This window comes from Diadema antillarum, unplaced genomic scaffold (genome assembly GCF_040938485.1).
Source record: "Diadema antillarum isolate AM-2024a unplaced genomic scaffold, OU_Dant_1.0 seq00000166_RagTag, whole genome shotgun sequence".
Lineage (NCBI taxonomy): Eukaryota > Metazoa > Echinodermata > Echinoidea > Diadematoida > Diadematidae > Diadema > Diadema antillarum.
In genome coordinates, this window is record NW_027271236.1 from 1,134,734 (window position 1) to 1,156,584 (window position 21,851).

Below are 21,851 nucleotides of genomic sequence, written 5' to 3' on the forward strand. Positions count from 1 at the left end.
TAGGCTACTGAGTGTACTCCTCAGCAAAAGATGACGAAAATTAGTATGATTCGTTATGACAGATGATGTGTATTCTCAGTGCTCTCTTGTGAAATTTCTAGCGATCCAGATTAATATCACAATATCGAGGACACTTCAAAATCAAACAGCTTCTGATGATATTGCGCGCAGTTTAGAGAAAGTGCCGACGTTTTGTCTATCTGTTGTTTGTGAAATATAATCATTACTCCTGCAAAGACAAGGTATCATTACATAAAAAGAAGGAAATCCAAACAAATAACAGAAGGAAAAGGTCAGGCCTGTGACATCTATTATTTTTTCATTCACATAACCAGAATACAATTTTCTTTAAAAATGATACCTTACATTCGACATATCATGATTTAATATCAGAACATTACCTTTAAACGAATCAACAACTTTTGCAAATTCTTCATTTAGGCCTACTTCTGCTTAAAGGTTATAACAAAATTATGTTCATGATTATGATCAGTAGAGAGAACAAGATTGAAGACCGGGCAAACAGAGCAATGGTCGTTAAAATACAGACACGTAAGAAAAAGGAGAGGAATAAGAAATAGGAGAGGATCCGGTGAAAGGCCCCGAGGAGCCCCTAATGAATAATTTCTGTTACAAACAATGACATAAATTAATATCGATCGTATAGACAAACTCTGAATTATTCCCAAGCGGTATACCACGTATGCATAAATGAATTTTTGCTTAAGACAATGTAGGAAGAATATCACGACTAATCAAATCATTTGCTCGTGATGAATAAACAAGCCAGATTAAAAAAAAAAAATCCTACTGCTAATATGCAAACAATCCTCCCAGCCATTCAGGATATGACCTTGAAGGTTACTCAAAATATTTCACGAGGAACTTTCTCCAAAGACATGCTGAAAATTGTTTGAAAGTTTCTTGTTTTTATGTATTTTGAAATCCTGACGTAAATAAATTTCTCGAGCATCTTGGGATCAAACAAGAGAGCAAAAGTATACTTTAAAAAAAATAGGGTCACCTCATATGAATATGAGCATAACTTCTGCTACTTTAAAATTCTTATGTACCTTTACTGTCTAAAAGAAAGGCTGCTTATGTATGCATACAAATGATTTGATTTTGAAATAAACATTATGATTTATAACACATTGACTTATTGCATCAAAACCTGTGCTTGTAGATAAACTGAGTTATTCGGCAAATCGGAATTGCGATGTCATTTGCTGGATTTAAGACAACTTTTTTAATAAAACCACTCGTGACATAAGCTAAATAATGATTTTTCGGTTTTCTACCCTATTCAGATTTAAGGTTTCAAGCAATATAGTAAATTAGAATAAATGCATTTTCAAGTAGTTAACTTTCGGACAAATTAACCATTTATACCCTCAAGCAAAACGAAGTGAATGAATGAAAGAATGAATGAATGCATGCCACCTCATTCGTGATTTGCAGCATTTATCGAAATCCCTGACGATTTGTGGAGTAAAATAAGGTTACAGGTAAGAAGTAGGGTACTTATAGGGTCCTACATCAATGAACTTACACCGAGTCAATAAGAGATGTTTACATTTTTATTAAACGTTGAAGAATATATAATATTATATATATAATTTGCATAAGAATGATATATAATCATAATCATGATGTGTACAAATGTTAGTAATAAATTTTACGAAAAACATTTGAAACTCTTCCCTATAACGTTCTTTAGGTCTCATTTCGGTGTAAGTTCAACCACTTAGTTGTTTGCAAGCGCTCCATCTTCTGAAAGCCAAGTTAGAAATAACTTCTAAAACGTGTGGAAAAGTACAATACTGGAGATTGGAACTTCAAATGAAACGATCAGAAGTTCTGACAAATTTTCCAGTTTATTATCTAGACCGGACGGGAAGTTGCTTCCATAATGCCTTTTATATAAAGGTTATCGACACTTTGACCCAAAGTAAACTGGAGTAAACTGGAGATTGTTTACACAAAATGGCTGTATCCACAGCCACAGGGGTGCTTCGTCGTATTCTCTTAACGGGGAAACGCCACTCTGTGTTTAAAGGGATATCATTCCCCAAAATATGGATTGTTTGAATGCAGAATTATTAGCAAGTACACATCAGTGATGTTCGCGAAAAATTTGAAAATCCATTCAAACGTTATGATTTTTTAAAAGTTTCGATCATATCCATGCGAAGGCTGTGAAATTCTTGTTGTCACATAGTAGGGCAACGACACAAACAAACTATAAAGAGAAGTCAACATGTTGTTTATATATTTCTAGCAAATGAAAGAGCACTTGCGAATGATTATTAGTCCCAAGGCCCTGGTCACACTGAAACCAAGACCGGTTGCCGACCATTTTACGACCTCTGAAATCACTGATATGCAGTTAGTTGTCAGAGGTTGTACAGAGTTGTTTGTTGTTGCTTTTTACCACTAGTCGACAAAAATCGGTCTCCGGTTTTAGTCGGTTGGCGGTTTTCGATGATGTCTTGAAACCCTTTTGTCAACCAAAAGATTTTTCTAGTCATCAATTGGTGCAAGAGTGCATCGTTCTCTGGATATGGGGTCATCCCATGAGGCCGATATCCAAGTTTAAGAGTCATACATTTAGCCCACGAGTTCGACATTGTGGGTGTCGGTCTCGTGACGTTCATCCGTTTGCTATATTTGATGATGGACAAGTTATTATAATTTTTTTTTCTAAATCATATTTTCTAAGATTTGACTGTGATCTAATTTATATTAAGTCATAGGTCACTGTGTTTAGGGTGACATAGGCCTATTATGATTATTTGAGAAATCTGAATATTGCAGAGAATTGATTCGGAACGTTTTGATGTTCTCTTTGATTGAAATGGTATATGAGATTTATAGTAAAACAGACAACATCTGATAAAGAAATGATATCTTGGAATCAATGGAAAAAAAAAAAACCAGAGGAAAATCATCGGGCATCAGACAGTAAAAAGAGCATAACGGCTAAGCCATCGATGTTTACGACAGCGAGATCTTAATAAATTATATCACGTCTTCTGGTTACCACCTATATACGTAGCTCCGTGCACGACCTCAGAGACAGATTTTCAGGCGATATTGGAGCAAATATTTACATTCCTTGTTTCGTCATGATGAATGAATTCGTTTCCATGGTAACTCCTTACGAGTATCCGAGCAAATAATAACGGAGACTCTTTTTCTGCATCCATCGGTGCGGACATGATTCTTAACCCGCATTCACAGTGACTTTCTGGAAGGACAAATGACAGTGCATAAGATCCGAATAGGGAGGGTATATAGAATTCCGAATCGTGAAGTATAGTGTATATATTGCCATGATGATATTTTGCTCTATGTATGCAATGAAAAAGAGATTAGAAATATATTTAGGTGTTTGGGAAATTTTGAATTAAAGAAGAATGATGATACGTTGGTTATTGAAGTTGTAAGAAAAGCGGTGGTGGAAAATAATGCTTAAATCAATCGTCGTTATGATAGGTAGTGATGATAATTATAGACATTGATGAAGACCAAGCATTCGTAACTGTTTTATATATAGAAGTCTGTATTCTTATCAGTGCACTTTCGTTTTAACAAACACACTGTTATACACCGTATAACGGAATTCCGGATACAACGAAGTAAAAATTCAGGCCCCAATATCATCAGCTACAATTACGTACTTAACGAAATTTCGATATAATGAAAGAAAAATGTCTGTCCCGAGGACTTCGTTATAAAGGAAGTCGACTGCATTAGCAACTTTATATTCAGAGTTATGTGGCTTCCATAAAAGGGCACAGGATTCCTTAACAGTGGGTACTTTTTGGGGTCAGGAATTTTGCAAACATACATCTTGATAAGGTTCAATTTTATGACGAGCTGAAGGAGCAGAAAGGGGCTATACTGTTGTGATTCTGATTTGAGACAAGTGCTAAAATCAAACACAAGTCATGTTCGTGTGCACACCGCACACACATATTGTATGTAGGCCTATGTAGGCCCTTATGCTTGTGTGTGGATGTATGTATGCATGTACATGTATATATATATATATATATATATATATATACGCATATATACACACACATAATGTATATGCATACACATATGCATATACATATATATATATATATATATATTATGTATATATGTAATAAATTTTATATACATATTTTTATATAAAGCATCTCTATTTGATGTTAACTTGCATATCAAGATAATCATGAACAATATATACAAAGAGGAAAGGATGGATGGATACAGGTAAATATGATCGAAGGAACACAAAGACGAAAAATTTCACACAGGTATACATACCTACATAATCTTTAATTCTTATGTCCTGTATTTACTGCTAATATGATAAGCAGCTTGCTAAATTACACCGAAATGAACGTAATGAAATATATTACAGAAATGTGATGCATATTTTGAACCATTTATTTCCGTTAATACAGTTCACATTGTTGGTAATGATTCCATTTTTTTCCTCACACTCCGATGCTGAGGTGCGCCTTGGAGCGAAATTCAAGAACCTATAGCACAACCAAGTGTGTATTCCTCGGTCATTTTCTGTGAAGAGAAAACTTGAATAACTAGATGATTTGGCGTCAATAGACGACCCATCCTTACTCACTTGACTCAGAAATATCCCGTTTTATGTTCCTCCTTCCTGGTTCACCCCGAGAAATGTCATCAATAAGAACGATAATGATAGCCTTATTTATCCGGGGCAGGCTCTTTAAAATTGACATTGATATTAACCTGTTCCGTACGGGAACCTGGTGGCCTGCGTATTAAGTCTATGGGATTTCAGAATTTAGTATGGAATGGGTTAAGAGCTGGCTCCGCCGTTAGAAAATACCCTATAGCGTTGACTGGCAGACGCCCATTTACGTGGATTAAGAAAAGCATTGAAGTAATGTAATCCGAGACACAATCTATTCTGCATGCGTGAAGAAACTTACCACTTCCTTAACCTCTTTATGACATGCACTTTGGACTGTGTGCGCAAGGCTTTGGGGTTTGTTCGTTTTATTGATTGTTTGTTTGTTGTTTGTTGTGTCATTCAAAGCACAGTGGTGTTTGATGAAAATGAACTACATCTGCAGTTTATAATGAGTCTGTGCGCGACAAAAGGGGCAAAAGTATCATGTCTCGTGATTGAATGTGAGCCATATTTGCCGATAAAACAGGCAAGTTTGGAGGGTATGTATGGCTTTTTCTCCCGTGAGTGTCATTTTATTGAGATATGTATTTATCTATGATAAATGTGTTATCCATCACAAACTATAACACCATTCCCCAGATGTATCTATAGCAAAATCAACTCATTGCAATAAAAGGTATTTGATGAAATTAAAGCTTTATTTGAACTAAAAAGATGCAACAAATCATTTTCTTTTGTCTTTGATACGACATAGTAGGCCTTCTTGTTATCATGCTTGAATTTTCCATCTCCTTTTCAATACAGCAATGCATACTCAGCTTCCACATATCCATTTAAAGGTACAATATATACTGTTTACAGCCGGGAGCAGTGATTTTAAAACTGTCCGAGATATCACTATTGATGCATATTGTGTGGGTCAGCTGTATCACAAAACATTCTACCAAGTAAAAATTATGCAATAAAGCCTACTAATGAAATTTCACTATTTTTCTCACTAAACCAGTACTGTAGATGGTTTAGTCTGGAAACATTTTTATCATAACTATTGTTCACATTTTGCATTTAACAGTGCCTAACATTAATCACACTGATTCAAATTTTTGCATTGGTTGTTTCTATCCCTAACTCACATTTTAGAACTATTGTACTTTGAAGCACTAAAGCCGGGTTTTGTTACATCTGCAAATGATAAATAATGCCTTTAGTTCTCTCTCTCTCTCTATCTCTCTCTCTCTCTCTAGGCTGCCATTCTTTACAAGCGTAATTTTGATTGATTTGATTTTGATTTGATGTTACTAGATATGAGGACAGTGACTGGCAATCAAACTTTATTATAAAAGAAATATTGTGGTAAAACAATAAAACACCGTGGTATGTCTCAAATATCTTGACACCCCTTTTAATATCATGTCTGTATATGCTTTCTATATTTTATCACTATAGTGACGAATTATTAAAGCTATTTACAAACAAGGCAAAACTAACACTGATCTGATACATCATCATTATCGTTGACTTTGTTAGTTGCGTGTGTGTGATTCAATTTAGCTCACTCAAGAGAGATCTTTGATGTCAATATCCCCATCACGTACCAGAGTTCTTTATAGAACTGGAAGGCACTGACCTCTGGAAGTCAAAAGCACGACTTGATTTATTCATCCCACCAAGTCGTACACAAATCTCCTCTCTCGCAAAAACGCGATCAGCCCATTGTAGGGCTCTTTGTGGCGTCACAGATTTCTCTATTAAACAAGCAAGCAAATGTGGATCTGTGGGTTACATGAAGCGCCATTTACACGAGCGACGAGTTTAATCAATCAATCTTCTTTCTTTTTATTTACTCCTTTCGGAGTTGATGGGAAGAAATGGGGAATAGAGGGAAGCAGAGTGCGATCTTTGCCTTCGAACGCTATAGAAAGACACCCAACTATATGTCTCGGGGTGCATGCTATGGGAAGCAGTACATTATTTTTCACGAACACTATAGTAGCTGTGGTTATTAGTTATGGATGTTTTACACCGTGTATAACTGCAGCGCAGCATGATAAGATGTCATCGTCGGGAAGACAGGGCAGTTTGATGCCATAGCCTGATTTAGTAAGGTCATTAGTGATGCCGTAAGTACATTGGCTGGACACACGGGGGCGTGGCTCCGCTGTTACATCTCCAGTGACTGTTCAGTGAGCAGCACAACAACTTTCGCTGGCTGTCGAACTCGCACTGTGCGTCGCATCTCGACCAAGCTCTGTGGACACAAGTTCGTGTGCTTCTCGATCAAGATCAAGCTCTGTGGACTACACGGGGATGATTACCAGTAGTTCGAAGGATTCTGACAGCTGGGGCTGAGTGAAGGCAGTATGCACTGCGACTGGAAGTCAACAGCGGTGAGTCCTAAGTCACATGGGACCTTTTGTTCTTACGAGGACTTATTTTAGTTTCAAACACTCATTGCTACATCACGGAGCAGATTAGTAGTGCCACTGGATTAAAGATTTTTGTGCGATCATTAAAGGGAAATTTACGAAAATTATAAAGGTTATTAATTTTTTGTGACTACAGCAATGTCATTAATACGCATTGGTGATGTTTGAGGAAAATCGGATGATACGTTCAAAAGTTATGTGTTTTTTTTTTAATCATTATTATCACTATTTTCGGTGCGCTATCGAGACCACACCAGATCGTGAACTCGCAATAGGATAACCATATACAGAAAGTGTAAAGAGAGAATGCCATACACATAATGTAGGCCTACATATCCATGTGTTTGTTTGTTTTTTGGTTCTTTTTGTGTGTGTTTTTAGTGAAAAGTACCCTATAGTGTTCACATTCCTTTGAATCCTTACTGACATAAACTCCCCCAACCTTCTGAAAGTGGTAACAGTGCTATCGTTTAAGATATATGTTAGAAAAGGAAAGTATGTTGAATTTTTCATATCCCTTCATGGTCCTACTCTTTAAAAAAAATCTAGTGAAAATATTCACTCTTAAAGGAGTGAATACAAAAAAGAGTGAATTTAGAGTGAAATTTGAGTGAATTTTGAGTGAAAATGTTCATTTTCACTCGTTTTAGAGTGACGTCAGGGATCACTCCAAAATCTTCGAGTGATCCCTGAGGTCACTCCAAAATGAGTGAAAATGAACATTTTCACTCAGAATTCACTCCAATTTCACTCTAAATTCACTCTTTTTTGTATTCACTCCTTTAAGAGTGAATATTTTCACTCGATTTTTTTTTAGAGAGTATACTGTGAAATTAGTTGTTGTATATATCATTTTTATCCAGCGATAATGACACATAGATATGACTTTGAAATTCATTCTTTTGAGCAGAGTGTGCCAATTTTCCTTAAATTTCCCTGAGGTGCAGCACTAATATTCTGAACAATAAATCCACATAATATTGATTCAATGTGAACTGAGACCTGTCTTTTTCAGCAACTTTATCAATGATGTGTGAAACATTGTTGGAGCCGGACGCCTTTGACTGTTTCTAGAGATAAATGACCCTATTATATACAAATGCTATTTCATCATCATCATCATCATCATCGTTATCATCATCATCATCATTCTGGGCAATTTGCCCTTCACTATTTGTGTATGAAGTAAGTCAGTTTCCATATCTAGTGGTTGCGCAAAAAAAGAGAAAAAAAGAAAATCAAAAAGCTTGGTGATGGAAGACTATTATTTCCCGTTGACTGATCAGTTCAGATATTCAGGGCGTGGTCGGGGTGATGCGTGCTTGGGACCACATACCACTACCACAGACTACCACCGATCCATGCATCTTACAATCACGGAGAAAGAAATCAACCATAGATTCCTCCTCTTGCCCTCAAAGTTCATGATGTGCTCCAGTCGGGTATCAGTCATTTATATCCATCGTCTCGAACATCATGCACTTCTGTTGTTTCAACGAACGATTTCTATAATATCTCTTACGGTACTCTGTCTGACGTCTGTAAGTTAATCCAGGGAGCTAGTAGCTCCATGGTTAATCTCATCAGTTCTTTTCTAAGCTCTAAGCAGCGGAAAATTGCAGCATACAATTTACAAATTATTATGCGGTGATCTTCATTTATGTTGAATCCCTAAACTGTCTCAATAAATTTACAGAGTCATAATACAGGTAAGATATTAAGGTTCATTTCTACTTTTGTATTATAAAAGTAGAACATCATGCATTTCTGTTGTTTCAATGAACGATTTCTATAATTTCTCTTATAGTATTCTGTCCGACGTCTGTACGTTAATCTCATCAGTTCTTGTCTAAGCACTAAGCAGCGGAAAGTTGCAGCATACATTATACAGTGATTATGGAGTGGTCTTCATTTATGTTGAATCCCTAAACTGTCTCAATAAATTTACAGAATCACAATACGGGTATATTTCTACTTTTATATTCCTTTATTCATTGTGATTTGCACTATGGACAAAATGAAATAAATATTATTATGCTTATGTGCTGTTCCTGTAGACGCATTGCAGTGATAAACAACATTATAAATATCATGCAATGTGTATGTTTCGCAGAAATCATGGATGGAGGCGCTATACCATGCACACTCGCCGAATTACCGCATGTGATTGTGTTACAAAATTCGCTACAGATGATAATGATATAGGGGATATTTATAATGCCCTTTACCACTCAGTCTCAGCGCTCAAAGGGCATGAAAAATCTCACGCACTATCACCTAATTTGATGGCAAAAACCTTTGGTAATTTCTCCAGAGAAGTGACAGACAACTCAATAATTTCCAACGCTCTGATAAAAATTGACAAGTTGAAGCCATTTTACAAAGACCCCGTGTAAGGTGTAATCTCTTCGCCATCAGTTTAGCTTCAGACTGATGGCGCTATGGAAGCGCAGATAACTATTCTCTTGTGTCATCATCCCATTTACATATACGTCCTCTTTTTTTTTTCCCAACTACTCATTCTTTTCTTCTCCTCACGTCTAGAAGCAATACCTGTCGTGGATTTATCGCTTTTTTCCCCACCTCACTGGTTGAGCACCAGACCTAGAGTGAGAATTTAATATACACACGGGGAGTTTAAAATGAACGGACTGCTATCATTTCGCAGTCCGGCGGGAACTTTTTCCCTATACCCAGAAATGTTTACCTTCTTTTGGTCTGAGTTTCCTCCAGTTTAAGAGCTCTGAGGCTTTTTTTTTCCCTGTCAGCAGGTCCCAAGTTCAAGTCCCTGGTGAGCTCTGCTGCGAAATATTTTGGAAGCGCAGCGAGGCACGGGGTCAAAGTTGACGACGATAAAAATATCTCCGTTCCGACCTTACAGTATTATATTACTCATTGTACGTGTTTGTTCCGTGCATGTGTGTGTGTGTGTGTGTGTGTGTGTGTGTGTGTGTGTGTGTATGTGTGTGTGTGTGTGTGAATTCTTGTAGATATGTGTGTTGACGTACAGTCTGAGGAACATTGAACGTATTATTTAATGCGCAGAGAAGCAAAGAGACGGTGTTTGCGTATCATTCGAATATCACCTTCTCGATAGCCATCTTAATCACGGGGTAAACTATACACTGATGTTAGTTATTTAAAAAGAAAAAAGAAATGAACGAGCCAGTGAAGCAAATACATAGAAGAACAAAAGGAAGAATATTACTCGCTTCACAGAAAAAAAAACAAGCAAAAAACTCATTTGGGTACAGGACCAAAGAGATACATACACTGACACGTAGTTGTATTAGAGAGTTTATACCTGGTAACGAAAAGCAGAGATTATAGAAGGGAGAGAAAAAATGAGAAGAGATAAATGGGCAGTAAATAGGATAAGAGAAAGGAGACAAGTAGGATGCAGAATTGCAATTTTGCTGTATTATGTCATTATTTCGCTTGTCGATTGGTTTGAATAGATTAAACTTTGAACTTGAAAAAAAATAAGGAGAGAGGAGATCGAGAAAGAGAAAGGAGGCGAGAAACAAATTCCATCAAAGATCTCCTCCTTTAAACCCACTTACAGAGTAAAATAAATCGAAACGACGAGAAAAACATATCACTCACCTTCAATTTCTTGGCCTCTTAATGACGCCTATCTGTGATCTTAACTCCCTCCAAAGTCACCCATACGAACTAAACACATCGCAACTATCCCATGACGTGATTAAGAAATAGTACTCAAAGCTCTTGTGATGATTTGCCAGCAATGATCGTGTTACAAAGTCATGATGTATAGACAGTAATCTGTGGGCGTAGGTAGGTGATTAGTTATCGGCCCGGGGCTGGCTGATATCATTATTGACACAGAGATGATTTGTTTATGCTTTCGATCGTAGCAGTAAATATGAAACAAACAGAATTTCGAGAAATCTGAAGGATTTTCCGCCTATATTTCATATATTGTAATCGTGATTCAAATAGACTCCAACATCTTCTGTTTTTCAGAATACACCCTTTGTGCAGTCAAAATATGAGAAAGGATCAGAAATTACCACTCTTCTCCTTCGCGTCTTGGTTTCACTAACGTCCTGTTAGCGTATAAAAGTATAACCATTATAGTGTTGATTTCGACAAGATTAAGATCCAATACACAGAAAGTCAAAAACGATTTTGATATTTCATGTCTGAAGTATATATAAATGACGATTTTGACCGCGTGTTGTTTTCGGCCACGAAAGTAGCCATCAACGCGTTAAGTGGCAACATGATGGACCTACACAATGTCGATGGTGTCAATAAGATAGGTGTGTGTGGGTGAGGTATGTTTGTATGTTTACCTTACATTTGAAGATGTGGCATGACTTCATTGATTTCTTGGGCGATTCAACAACAGAAAGTGTCATTCAGTGTCACTAAGTGCGTAGGGTCATATTGATAACGGTTATAGAGTATATGAAATGCTATAAGGAATAGCGAAAGTAAAACTTTGTGTATGTTTTGTGTGTGTGAGTATGTGTTTGATAAAGATGTGGATATGTTTAAGGCATTATTTACCAATGGGAAGAGTTTTAACAAAATGTTCGAGTTATCACATTTGAAGCATATAATTCATGTGTAGGTCAGTTGTATCACAAAACATCCTACCATATAAAAGTTTTGCAATAAATCCAAAATATAACGATATATCACTGTTTTTCTTACTAAACCATAATTGTAGACGGTTTAATCTACAAACAATTTTATTATAATTATTGTTTACATTTTGTATATTTAGCGATACTTAACATGGATTATAATGATTTAGATTTTTATATTTGGCTGTTTCTATCCCGAACTCACAATTTACAACTATTTGCTAAAGCTGGGCTTTTGTTTCATCTGCAAAGGGTAAATAATCCCTGTAAGACAGCAAACAATAAAATCACTTATTTTAAACGTGTCTTGCACACACTCAACAAAGCGCTGCCTCCTACTTGTATCGACAGTCCAAACTGATCATGCTGATAACCTCAGGTACGCGAATCTGTAACACTTACTGCACTGCAAAAAGTCCGGTGTTAAATAGTGAACACCGAGCTGGTGTTAAATTTTCGGTGCTCATTTATGGTGTTAAATTAACACCTCCGGGTGTCATTTCCAAATTTTAAACTGTTTTTTGAAGAGTTTCTTAGTAACTGCACTTCTTGTTGATTTTTAATTTAAACAAGACGATCAAGAATTTTACATCAAAATACAAGATTTTTGAAAAAATGTGAAAATAAATTTACACCAAAGTAACACCAGCTGGTGTGGTCTCTTATTGAAGCTGGACGGGTGTTAAACCATTGATATTAACACCAACAAATATCAAATCAACACCATGTGGTGTCATTTTTGAATTAACACCAGTACAGTGTCAAAATAACACCAGGTACAGTGTCAAATTAACACCACGAAGTGTCAGGTGAACACTTTTCAACACCATCACAGTGCATTTTTAACACCTGTGGGTGTGGTCCTTTATTGAAGTTTGATCGGTGTTAGATTTAACACCTGTGGTGTTAAATCTAACACCGATGTTTTTACAGTGTGGCCACAAAGGAAGCAAACAGCTCATATCATGTTCCGAATCGAAAATGAAATATCATATTTCCCTTACATCAACACCAAGGTTAGAAATTTTTCGTTGACGAAAACATGGCTTTACATTCATCAGTGACAATGTATTGGTATAGCCCACAAAACGGCTATAAAACTCACATATTCATACTGTCTCGTAGTTTGAGATAACTGTTTTTTTTTTCTTTTTAATCTTTGTTTCAAACTCCCGACTGTCGACAACTTGATGTTCTGTTTAAGGGAAATAGTTCTAATTCTGTTTTAGAAAATGTCTTTCAACACTACACTGCGCATGACGAAGTTTAATAGTCGAAATTATTATGGACACTATGAATAATTTTGTCGCGGAAACAAGTTTCAGTCAATAGTAGAGATACGTGATGGAGTGTTATACAGGATAAACAGTATAATCATATATATACCACATATATTATTATCTGTTTCAAAGGAAAGGCATCTTAGAAATGCACTTTAGACCCTTTAACCCCCCCCCAAAAAAAAAAGAGAGTAAATGATAAATAAGTAAATCCATACAGAAATAGATTAAGATAAGTAAATGAATAAATAAATTTAAATGATTTTTATTCACTGCAGCTAGGGGAAATAAACAATACTACAAATGTGCGCAAAATATGTAATTACTGCATGACAGAAACATGGGAGCTGTTAAGCCGCTTTGTGGTGATCTTTCACTGTCATGTTAAGCGCCGATTAATATGATTGATTAAAATATTCCAGACAGCCACGCTCTGTGCATTTCCAATTTTCAAATAGAGATAACCAATAACAGATCTATCAAATATCTAAGAGACGAATCAGTGATTTTAAGCGACATTCCACACCATGTAACATCAAGGAAGAGCACTTGCATGCATAACCAAGTTTCGACTACTTAGTATATCGGACTTTAATAAAGGAAGGGTTGAAGTTTCACTCTTTTATATGGAACAGTGATCAATCACATAATATGCAAATAGCCCAGGTGGTCAACGTCATAAACTCCCAACTCCCAACTCGTCCTTTACCTTAAAGTTCATCATTGCCAGGCTATCGAAATACAGTGCATAATAGTTACTGTACTGCCATTCGAGGAATATTAGTATTTAATTTTCATTTTGAGAACACAAAGAGGAAGTAATAGATTTACCGTGATAATAGATCTCTGGGAAGCTGTGGACTGAGATTATAATTACTGTCTCATACTCCAGCGTTGTTCAGTGCAATTTCCTTCTGCATTTTATTTTCAATACAGCACAACAAAATCTCAATAAGTGTCAGCATAGACCCTGAGTGCGTACACTATTTGTGTGCATCAGTGCACTTTCATTTGAACATGTTGATTATCATAGATAATTGAAATTAAATGAATAATATTAGGTCTGCTAAAAATAAGGGACATCTTCTTTCTGGCTGCTACCTACCATAGCATAACTGTTAACCTATTGTACGCGTAATTGTTAATCTATGTTTGTATTTTTTTTCCTTTTCACTGTCTTACTGATATGTTTGTAATCATATCTGAATATTGATATATGTATTTGTTTGATTTTAATATGTTCCTTGCTTTGGTGAAATAAAGAAACTTGAAACTTGAAACATATGCATAGTGCAATCAAATTAAAGGTACAAACACTATAATGTCAAATTAAAGCTACGCTCGAACAGGAGGAACCTTTCGATTAAAGTTTCGATGAAAAAAAAATCACTGGAAATGCAGGAGACTATCTTCATAAGCAGAGCTTGACTTCACACAGTGCATACTGATTTTCCCTTTCATTACATCAGCACCTATGTTTTCAATTATCGTTGTTTTCCCTTTTTCAAATTTACATGCATAAGTTCTGTCACTGAAGAAGGTGAAATTTACGTTTGTATTACTGTGGAAAAAGGAAATTAATTTGAAATTGAACTTGAAGATGGCACCACGTAGACCGGACACGTAGTCTTGCAACATAAAGGGTCCAGATTTATATAATCTTATACACTGTGAATTTCGCCACTCACTGAATAAACAGCAGTATTGTGAGATGTTCACTGTGCTATGATGATGTTAATCTGTAGAATTATGTATTCACTATGTCGATTTGCTGTGGCAAACGTGTGTGATTGTATTATAGCCTTAAAGGAAACCAAAACCCAAAGAGCAATAAGGATTGAGTGAAAGCAGCATCATTACTAGAACACATCAGTGAAAGTTTGAGGAAAATCGAACAATTGATGCAAAAGTTATGAATTCTCAAAGTTTTGGTGTTGGAACCACTAGATGAGGAGACTACTAGTGAGTATGACGTCATTTTTGTTGACAACAATTTAAAGAAAAATTTAAAGAGAATTCCACAAAAATCCATTTTGTCTTGAAAATTACACATTCCATCAACTTGATACAATGTACTTTGTTAAGGGTGGTATTAATTCCCCCTGCTTTCTCAAGGCGGTTAGTCAAGTGCTCTTTCATTACGCTAGAAAAGTGAAAGAATTTCGAATTTTCGTTATATTTTTTTTATTTCATTGTCCACACATGACGTCATGAACTCTAGTAGTCTCCTGATCCAGTGGTTCCAACACCAAAACTTTAACAATTCACAACTTTTGCATCGATTGCCTGATTTTCCTCAAACTTTCACTGATGTATTCTACTAATGTTGCTGCCTTCACTCAATCCACATTTTCTCTTTGGGTTTTGGTTTCCTTTAAATTCAACATGTATGGGTGAATCTAAATCACTGGGTATAGATTATAAAGGTATAACATTTGACTGAAGTATATAATTCTGAGTGTTATCAAGCCATTTGAACACGGTGATGAATTGTTTATGCTTACGCGCACACGCCAGGGGTATAGGCAATGCTTTGGTGTTAGTACTAAATAATTCAAGGTTTGAATTGAAGTGAAAAATTAATGAGTTATTATACCCACAACGACCTTTTAGCACGATGTGAAATCAACAGTCTCTACTCATTAACTACGTTTAATTATTCAGTACATTGTAATACCATTTTGATCGTACCGGTCGCTCCCTTCCGTTTCTGGGAAATGTTGGCTGCATGTATAAAATACTTTTCCAAACCCTTTCTGCAACTATAACTGAGAATGCTGTTCATGCCTATCACTGTTATTGATGACATGAAAGGAATTATATTTTGCAGAGATGTTCGACTTCGTCTCCGTTATATATCACTTTGACAGAGAACTTAATCCTTTCAACACCGTATATAGACAACTTGCTTGTGTACAAAATAAATGATGCTTTGACAGTTTGAAGCGGTGATTGTGAAGGAGTCAACGCTCCATAACAAGTTATGGATTGGTCATGAATAAGGTATTTTCAGCACATCTTTCAAGAAGATAACATGATCTTATACAGGCTGTGTTACGTATAATAGGGTCTCAATGCTGTTAAAATCAGGAGAACTGAATGTCATTAAAATGAGACGTGTCCAGGTTGAGTTTAACCTTTGCGTGTTGACTGCCCCACAACTCCATATGATAGCATTGTACACATTGTTCAAAGTTCCCGACACACACAAAAAAAAAAGAGTTAAAGAAGAATTACGTAAAGCAATAAAAAGCGGTGAAAGGTCAACCCAAATCGCACATGGAATAAGGTATGGAGATTTACATAGTTTCAGGTGTTTTCATGGAATGAGGGTGTTAATCATATATTATTTCCATGCCCAAATCAAATAATGATATTGCCGTCTAACCAGTCATGCCTGTCTACCATTGCCTTGCATACAAATCTTCACAAAATGTTCTGTATTACATTTTAGTGTAAGACACAAAATGGGATAAAACGATGTAAATCGCACCTAATGACCTTAGAATTACATTAATTCAGGAATAAAGTTTTTATCTAAGGGCTAGGATCGTTTTGGGTGAAGTTTTGTAATAATTTCATGTTAAAGGAAGATGGGAGTATAGGGAAGCGATAACATATTACCGGTTACAGTTCCTTATTGAGCAAATTTGTTATGCCAAATGTTCGTTATTTAAAAGGTACATTCAACCGAATTTAAAATAAGGTTCGTTAAAACTCGAAGGGTCTTCGGTCCGTAAGCAGGTAAGTGAAGACGAAAAAATTCGTCACTCCGAAGGTTTGGTAATCCGAAAGAAGTAAGGTTCGAAATCTTAAATGCTCGTGTAGCGTACGTTACCTTTGTGTGTATCTGTGTATTTTCGGATTAACGAACCTTATTTCATTTTCGGATCAGCGAATCTTCGGAATAACGAACTTCACCCGACATCACTTTCTCATGATTTGCAGATGTTACAGTGGCTATAATTTTTACTGCTTTAGACAAACTTACGACACTCGAAAATTCCAACTCTTTCTTAGTTTAGTCCAATATTAATGAAGTATACAGTGTTGTTTTCGTTTTCACTGCAGTCAAATTGAACATTGTGCACTCTCAATGTGATATCTTCGTTCGTGTATGACTCAACCCGATCCCCATCCCCACACACACACATCCACACAGTTTCCATATATCTTTATAACCATAACAATGGTATAGGCAATGCATGACAACCTTAAAATTTGCTGGACTCTCGTTAGATCTCTGTAAGCCAGCGTATTGCAGCTAGTACATTATACAATGATCAACATATATTTTTTGTTGTGAATCACCATGTCACATTCCTGCATGCCTCAGACAGTTGGTGGTATCAGGAGAGTGAGTTTATAGACAGACCAGTACGGTTGCTATAACCTGTAACCTGTTATAACCTCTTAAAGGCATGTATCATTTGCAGATGAAACAAAAACCGACCTTTAGTACTTCAAAATAGTTCTAAAGTGTAAGTTTGGGATAGAAACAACCAATGCAAAAATGTTAATCAGTATAATCAATTCTAAATATACAAGATGTGACCAATAGTTAAAATGAAATCGTATCAAGACTAAACCGTCTACAGTTATGGTTTATTCAGAGAAATAGTGATATCTCCCTATGTTTGAGGTTTTATTGCTGAACATTTATATGGTATACGATGTTTTGTGATACGACTGACCTACAGTTAGTGCATCAAATCTGATTACTCGAACATTTTTTTGAATCACTGCTCCCAATGGCAAACAATGGTACCTTGAAGAGCGAAGAGAAGAGAAGAGCGAAGAGCAACGCCGAAGCTACGGTAACAAATTACGAAATTCAGTTTTGAGTGGGTGGCTTATGTATACTTCCTTATTGTCATCTTGTGCTTTATGGATTCGAAATAAGGCAAAGTGGGGAAAAACAAACGTGAACTGTGAAAAAGGACGCTTAAAGTTGACTGAAGAAAATGGTTAGTGTATTCTTAACATGTGATAGTGTATCTTTAAAGAATGTTGCTCTCAGAGAAATCTGCTTGATCAAAAACTCTCACGATTGTGATTCTGAAATGCCTCATTAATTTTCACATACGCATGCATGAAAATGATCGTTTGGCAATAGTTATAAATTAGTTCTTCAAATATCCTACCACTGTGTACTGGGTCTCATAGTTGGATTATGATTTTTATATTTTATTCTGGTTATATGTAGTTTGTTTGTTTTTTCATTGTGGTTTGCAATATATTTGACGTCAATTTGTACCTGAAAAATTCTCATCAGGAAACATTTCCTCTACAAGTTTAGTAGCCGGTTTTTCCGTAACTTTTGCGTGAAATCTAATTGAATCCATTATGTCATTTCATTATTTTGTTTGTGCTTAATACGCGACGAGATTTCGAGAAAGAAACCGCTATCAAATTTGACGTGCTATTATTGTTTGAAACAATGTGAAGTGACACCATGCAGCAAATATAATGATTTACACTATTGCTAAGCGAAGTGAAAATGATTATGCTGGGCATTGATCTCGGCTCGGCACATTTCGCCGCCAGAAACGTCTCCGTGACGTGTCCTACATATACGATGTTCTTCACAATTCTTTCTCTGCCACGTGCAAAATCAAATAGCTAAGGAAAATTTACGTTAAAGGGAAATTTCAGGCCAGTTTAAAGTTAGCCTGAAAAGAAATAGTAAAATATGAAAACAGTGACAATTTTCGTGAAAGTCGGATCAATGTTAAGAGATTGCAGGGGTTTTCAAAATATTGTTGTAATTCCGCACAGATTAGGCAATGTACCACGTATATACGCACTATACGAATTCGTAGCTTTTTCGCGATGTCGAAGAACGCCAAATGAGATTACACATCAACACAGTGTCATATTCATATCAAAATATTTATGCCTTTATGGTGTTTCTTTTAACGTTCGAGCAGTTGCGTTCAAGTCTGTCTGTCGCGTGTTCAAAATGCTTTTGTTCAAATGTAGAATATATCTCTCAACCAAGTACATGTATTCCTTGTTTTATTTTCAGGCAGTACTAGTAGATAAATTGTGTTGTTACAAGAGTATGATATTGTTATTTTCTTTTCTTTTTTGTCATCACGTTGTGTGAGCCTGCTGTATACTCTGTTTATAGAGTAATCCACGTTCGACACTCTTGCAGATATAGCGCATGATATCACCGTCGAGTAAAGTGTGGTTTTTTGCTCCTCTATATAGTAAACATGGTAAACGGTATTTGATCACGTTTTCGAGCGGGAAGAGTGGCCGAATTTTGTGGAAGAGGCACGCTCGGCTGTTTGGATGAATAAGAAACTCACACAGTAAATGAGTCGTAAATTAGACGCAAAAAATGTTAAAATATTCTGAGATACCTTGTATTTTCTGACAAAAATATATATTTATACACGCGTATCTGTTTTATATATAACGATCAGGTGTATTTGAACGAGTAGAAAAAATCTGATGGTCCACACAAGATATGCATGAGCTAAAGAGCTTATTGAAAATGTATATATATACATGTTTCATTTATTGATATATATACATATGTAATACGATAGCCATAGGTTGACGCTGAAAAGCTGATTCACAGCTTAACATAATGGGAATTGCTGGCCAGCAGAAATTTGATAATCAACAATGAAGTAATGAGCTACATAATAGAAAGATTAAACGAGAACTTACCTGTTCGAAGCTTTAATCTCGATTCTATTAAGTAATAGGAGGGTGATATTACGTCAGGAGAGAGCCCGCCATCATTGTGTGCATGCGCAGTAGAACCAATTTTCGAAGAGTGAAAAATGGATTGTCACTAGAGGAAAGATAACGGGAACTTGCAATCCTGTTCGAAACAATGCCGACTTACACTCCTGTTAGAGCAGCAGGGTGGGTGTGGAGGGGACGTAATATCACCCTCCTATTACTTCATAGAATCGAGGTTAAAGCTTCGAACAGGTAAGTTCTCGTTTAATCTTTCTATTCTATTGCGTAATACTCGTTGGATATTACGTCAGGAGACTTTAAAGCCTGTGACGATACAGTTTCCCCCCAGACATAACATATATGTTATGTGAATAACTGAAGCACCTACCAAGAGGTCATTAGTTTTCTGCTACACGAGTGACAGCCTGCGAAAAGCTCATTTTGGCGTCTTTTGGCTTATTGTAGAAACGTCGAAACGTTCGTTCGTTTGACCATCCAGCCTGTTCAAGTACTGCAGTCACTGGTACATCACCCCTGGTCGCGGCTGAAGTTGATGCTGCTCGAGTGCTATGCGCTTTGTACTTATCAGTGTTGATACCTGCTGATGTAAGCACTTCCTTCAGCCAACGAGCAATAGTTTGTGATGATACCCTTTTGTGGGGTTTCTTGTAGTTGATGAATAGCTGTCGTTCATCCCCCCTGAGCATACTTGTTCTCTCAATATACTCTCTGAGGTACCTTACTGCGCACAGGCGTCTGTCTGGAGGATAAGATTCCAGGGTAACCGAAAACCCAACATTCCCTGGTCGGTTCTGTTTGATCAGTTTTTCAAAGTGAAAAGTAATTGAACTGTTTCTCAATTGTAAATGATCAAGATCCATGAATTTCAGAGACTGAATCCTTTGCGCTGAAGTCAAAGCAATGATCATGCACAGTTTTAATGTTAATTTCTTCAGAGACAGCGACTTTGCTGGTGACATAATACGCAACAATCTAAAAACAGGACCAACATCCCAGATTTCTTTGTATCTGGGCAAGGGAGTCCGTAGGTGAAAAACTCCTTTCAGGAACCGACAGACTAAGGGATGTGTACCAACTGTACACGAAGCGTCAGTTAGTGTCAAGAAAGATGATAAAGCACTGCGAGCTTGGTTTATGGTGCTGTAAGCTGCATGTTCCACATAATAGAGTTTACTGAGGAATTTGAGGACATCCGTAACATCCGCATAGTAGCAGTCGATATTGTTCTCACGGCAAAACTGGTATCATTTTTTTAATGTAGATATTGTATTGCGCCTTGGTGGAATCTCTCCAAGAAGCAGCCATGATGTCAATGATGTCCCTCGAAATTCCTTGGTGCTCTAGTGGTGTGCACATAGCCTGCAACAAAGAAGATCAAGAGTTGCACGTAAGGGATGTGGTGTGTTCAAATTTGGGAGTGTTAGGAGTGTCTTGCTCCTGTGAAGCAATAGGTTTCCCACTTGTCATTTCTCGCAAGAGGGGAAACCATGCTTGACTGGGCCAGTTGGGTACAATGATTATTCCATCTGCATTATCCTCCCTTATTTTTTGCAGGCATTTTGCAATCAGACAAAATGGGGGAAATGCGTAGAATTTCAATCCATTCCAATTGAGAGTGAATGCATCGACTGACACTGCTTCTGGGTCAGGTAACCATGAAACATAATTCTGTACTTGCTTATTCAGTCTAGATGCGAATAAATCAATTTCAGGTTCTCCAAATCTAGCAGTGATGGATTGAAAAATGTCCCTGTCAAGAATCCATTCTGTCCTGTCATCAAACTTTCTAGACAAGCGATCTGCTTCTTCGTTTAGTTTGCCTGGTAAATGTGATGCCGTCACCCACACCTTGTGATCAATACACCACATCCAAATGTCTCTCGTAATGTTATTACATTCCACTGATTTCATTCCCCCCATGTTGTTTATGTAGGAAACTGCAGTGGTGTTATCCGTGCGGATGAGAATGTGCTCATCGTTAGCTCTACTACATAGTGATTGCAGCCCAAATTTTACGGCTAGTAGTTCAAGATAATTTATCTTACTGTCTTTGACATACAGTGTATCTTAACTCCTCTTCATTCCACCTACCCCCTGTGGAATTGTGTAGGTCAGTGGCACCCCAACCACTACC

At 36.7% G+C, this 21,851-nt stretch overlaps 1 protein-coding gene across 1 annotated transcript in view; it reads left to right on the plus strand.

Annotated features, from left to right (window-relative positions):
• Positions 1-6,845: 6,845 nt before the first annotated feature.
• Positions 6,846-21,851, plus strand: part of LOC139728120 (alpha-N-acetyl-neuraminyl-2,3-beta-galactosyl-1,3-N-acetyl-galactosaminide alpha-2,6-sialyltransferase-like) — a 90,986-nt gene continuing 75,980 nt past the window's right edge. The window contains exon 1 of the mRNA XM_071639079.1: positions 6,846-7,059. Within this exon, the coding sequence (XP_071495180.1) occupies positions 7,033-7,059 (27 nt within the window). The 5' untranslated portion in view covers positions 6,846-7,032. The remainder of the gene's footprint in view (positions 7,060-21,851) is intronic.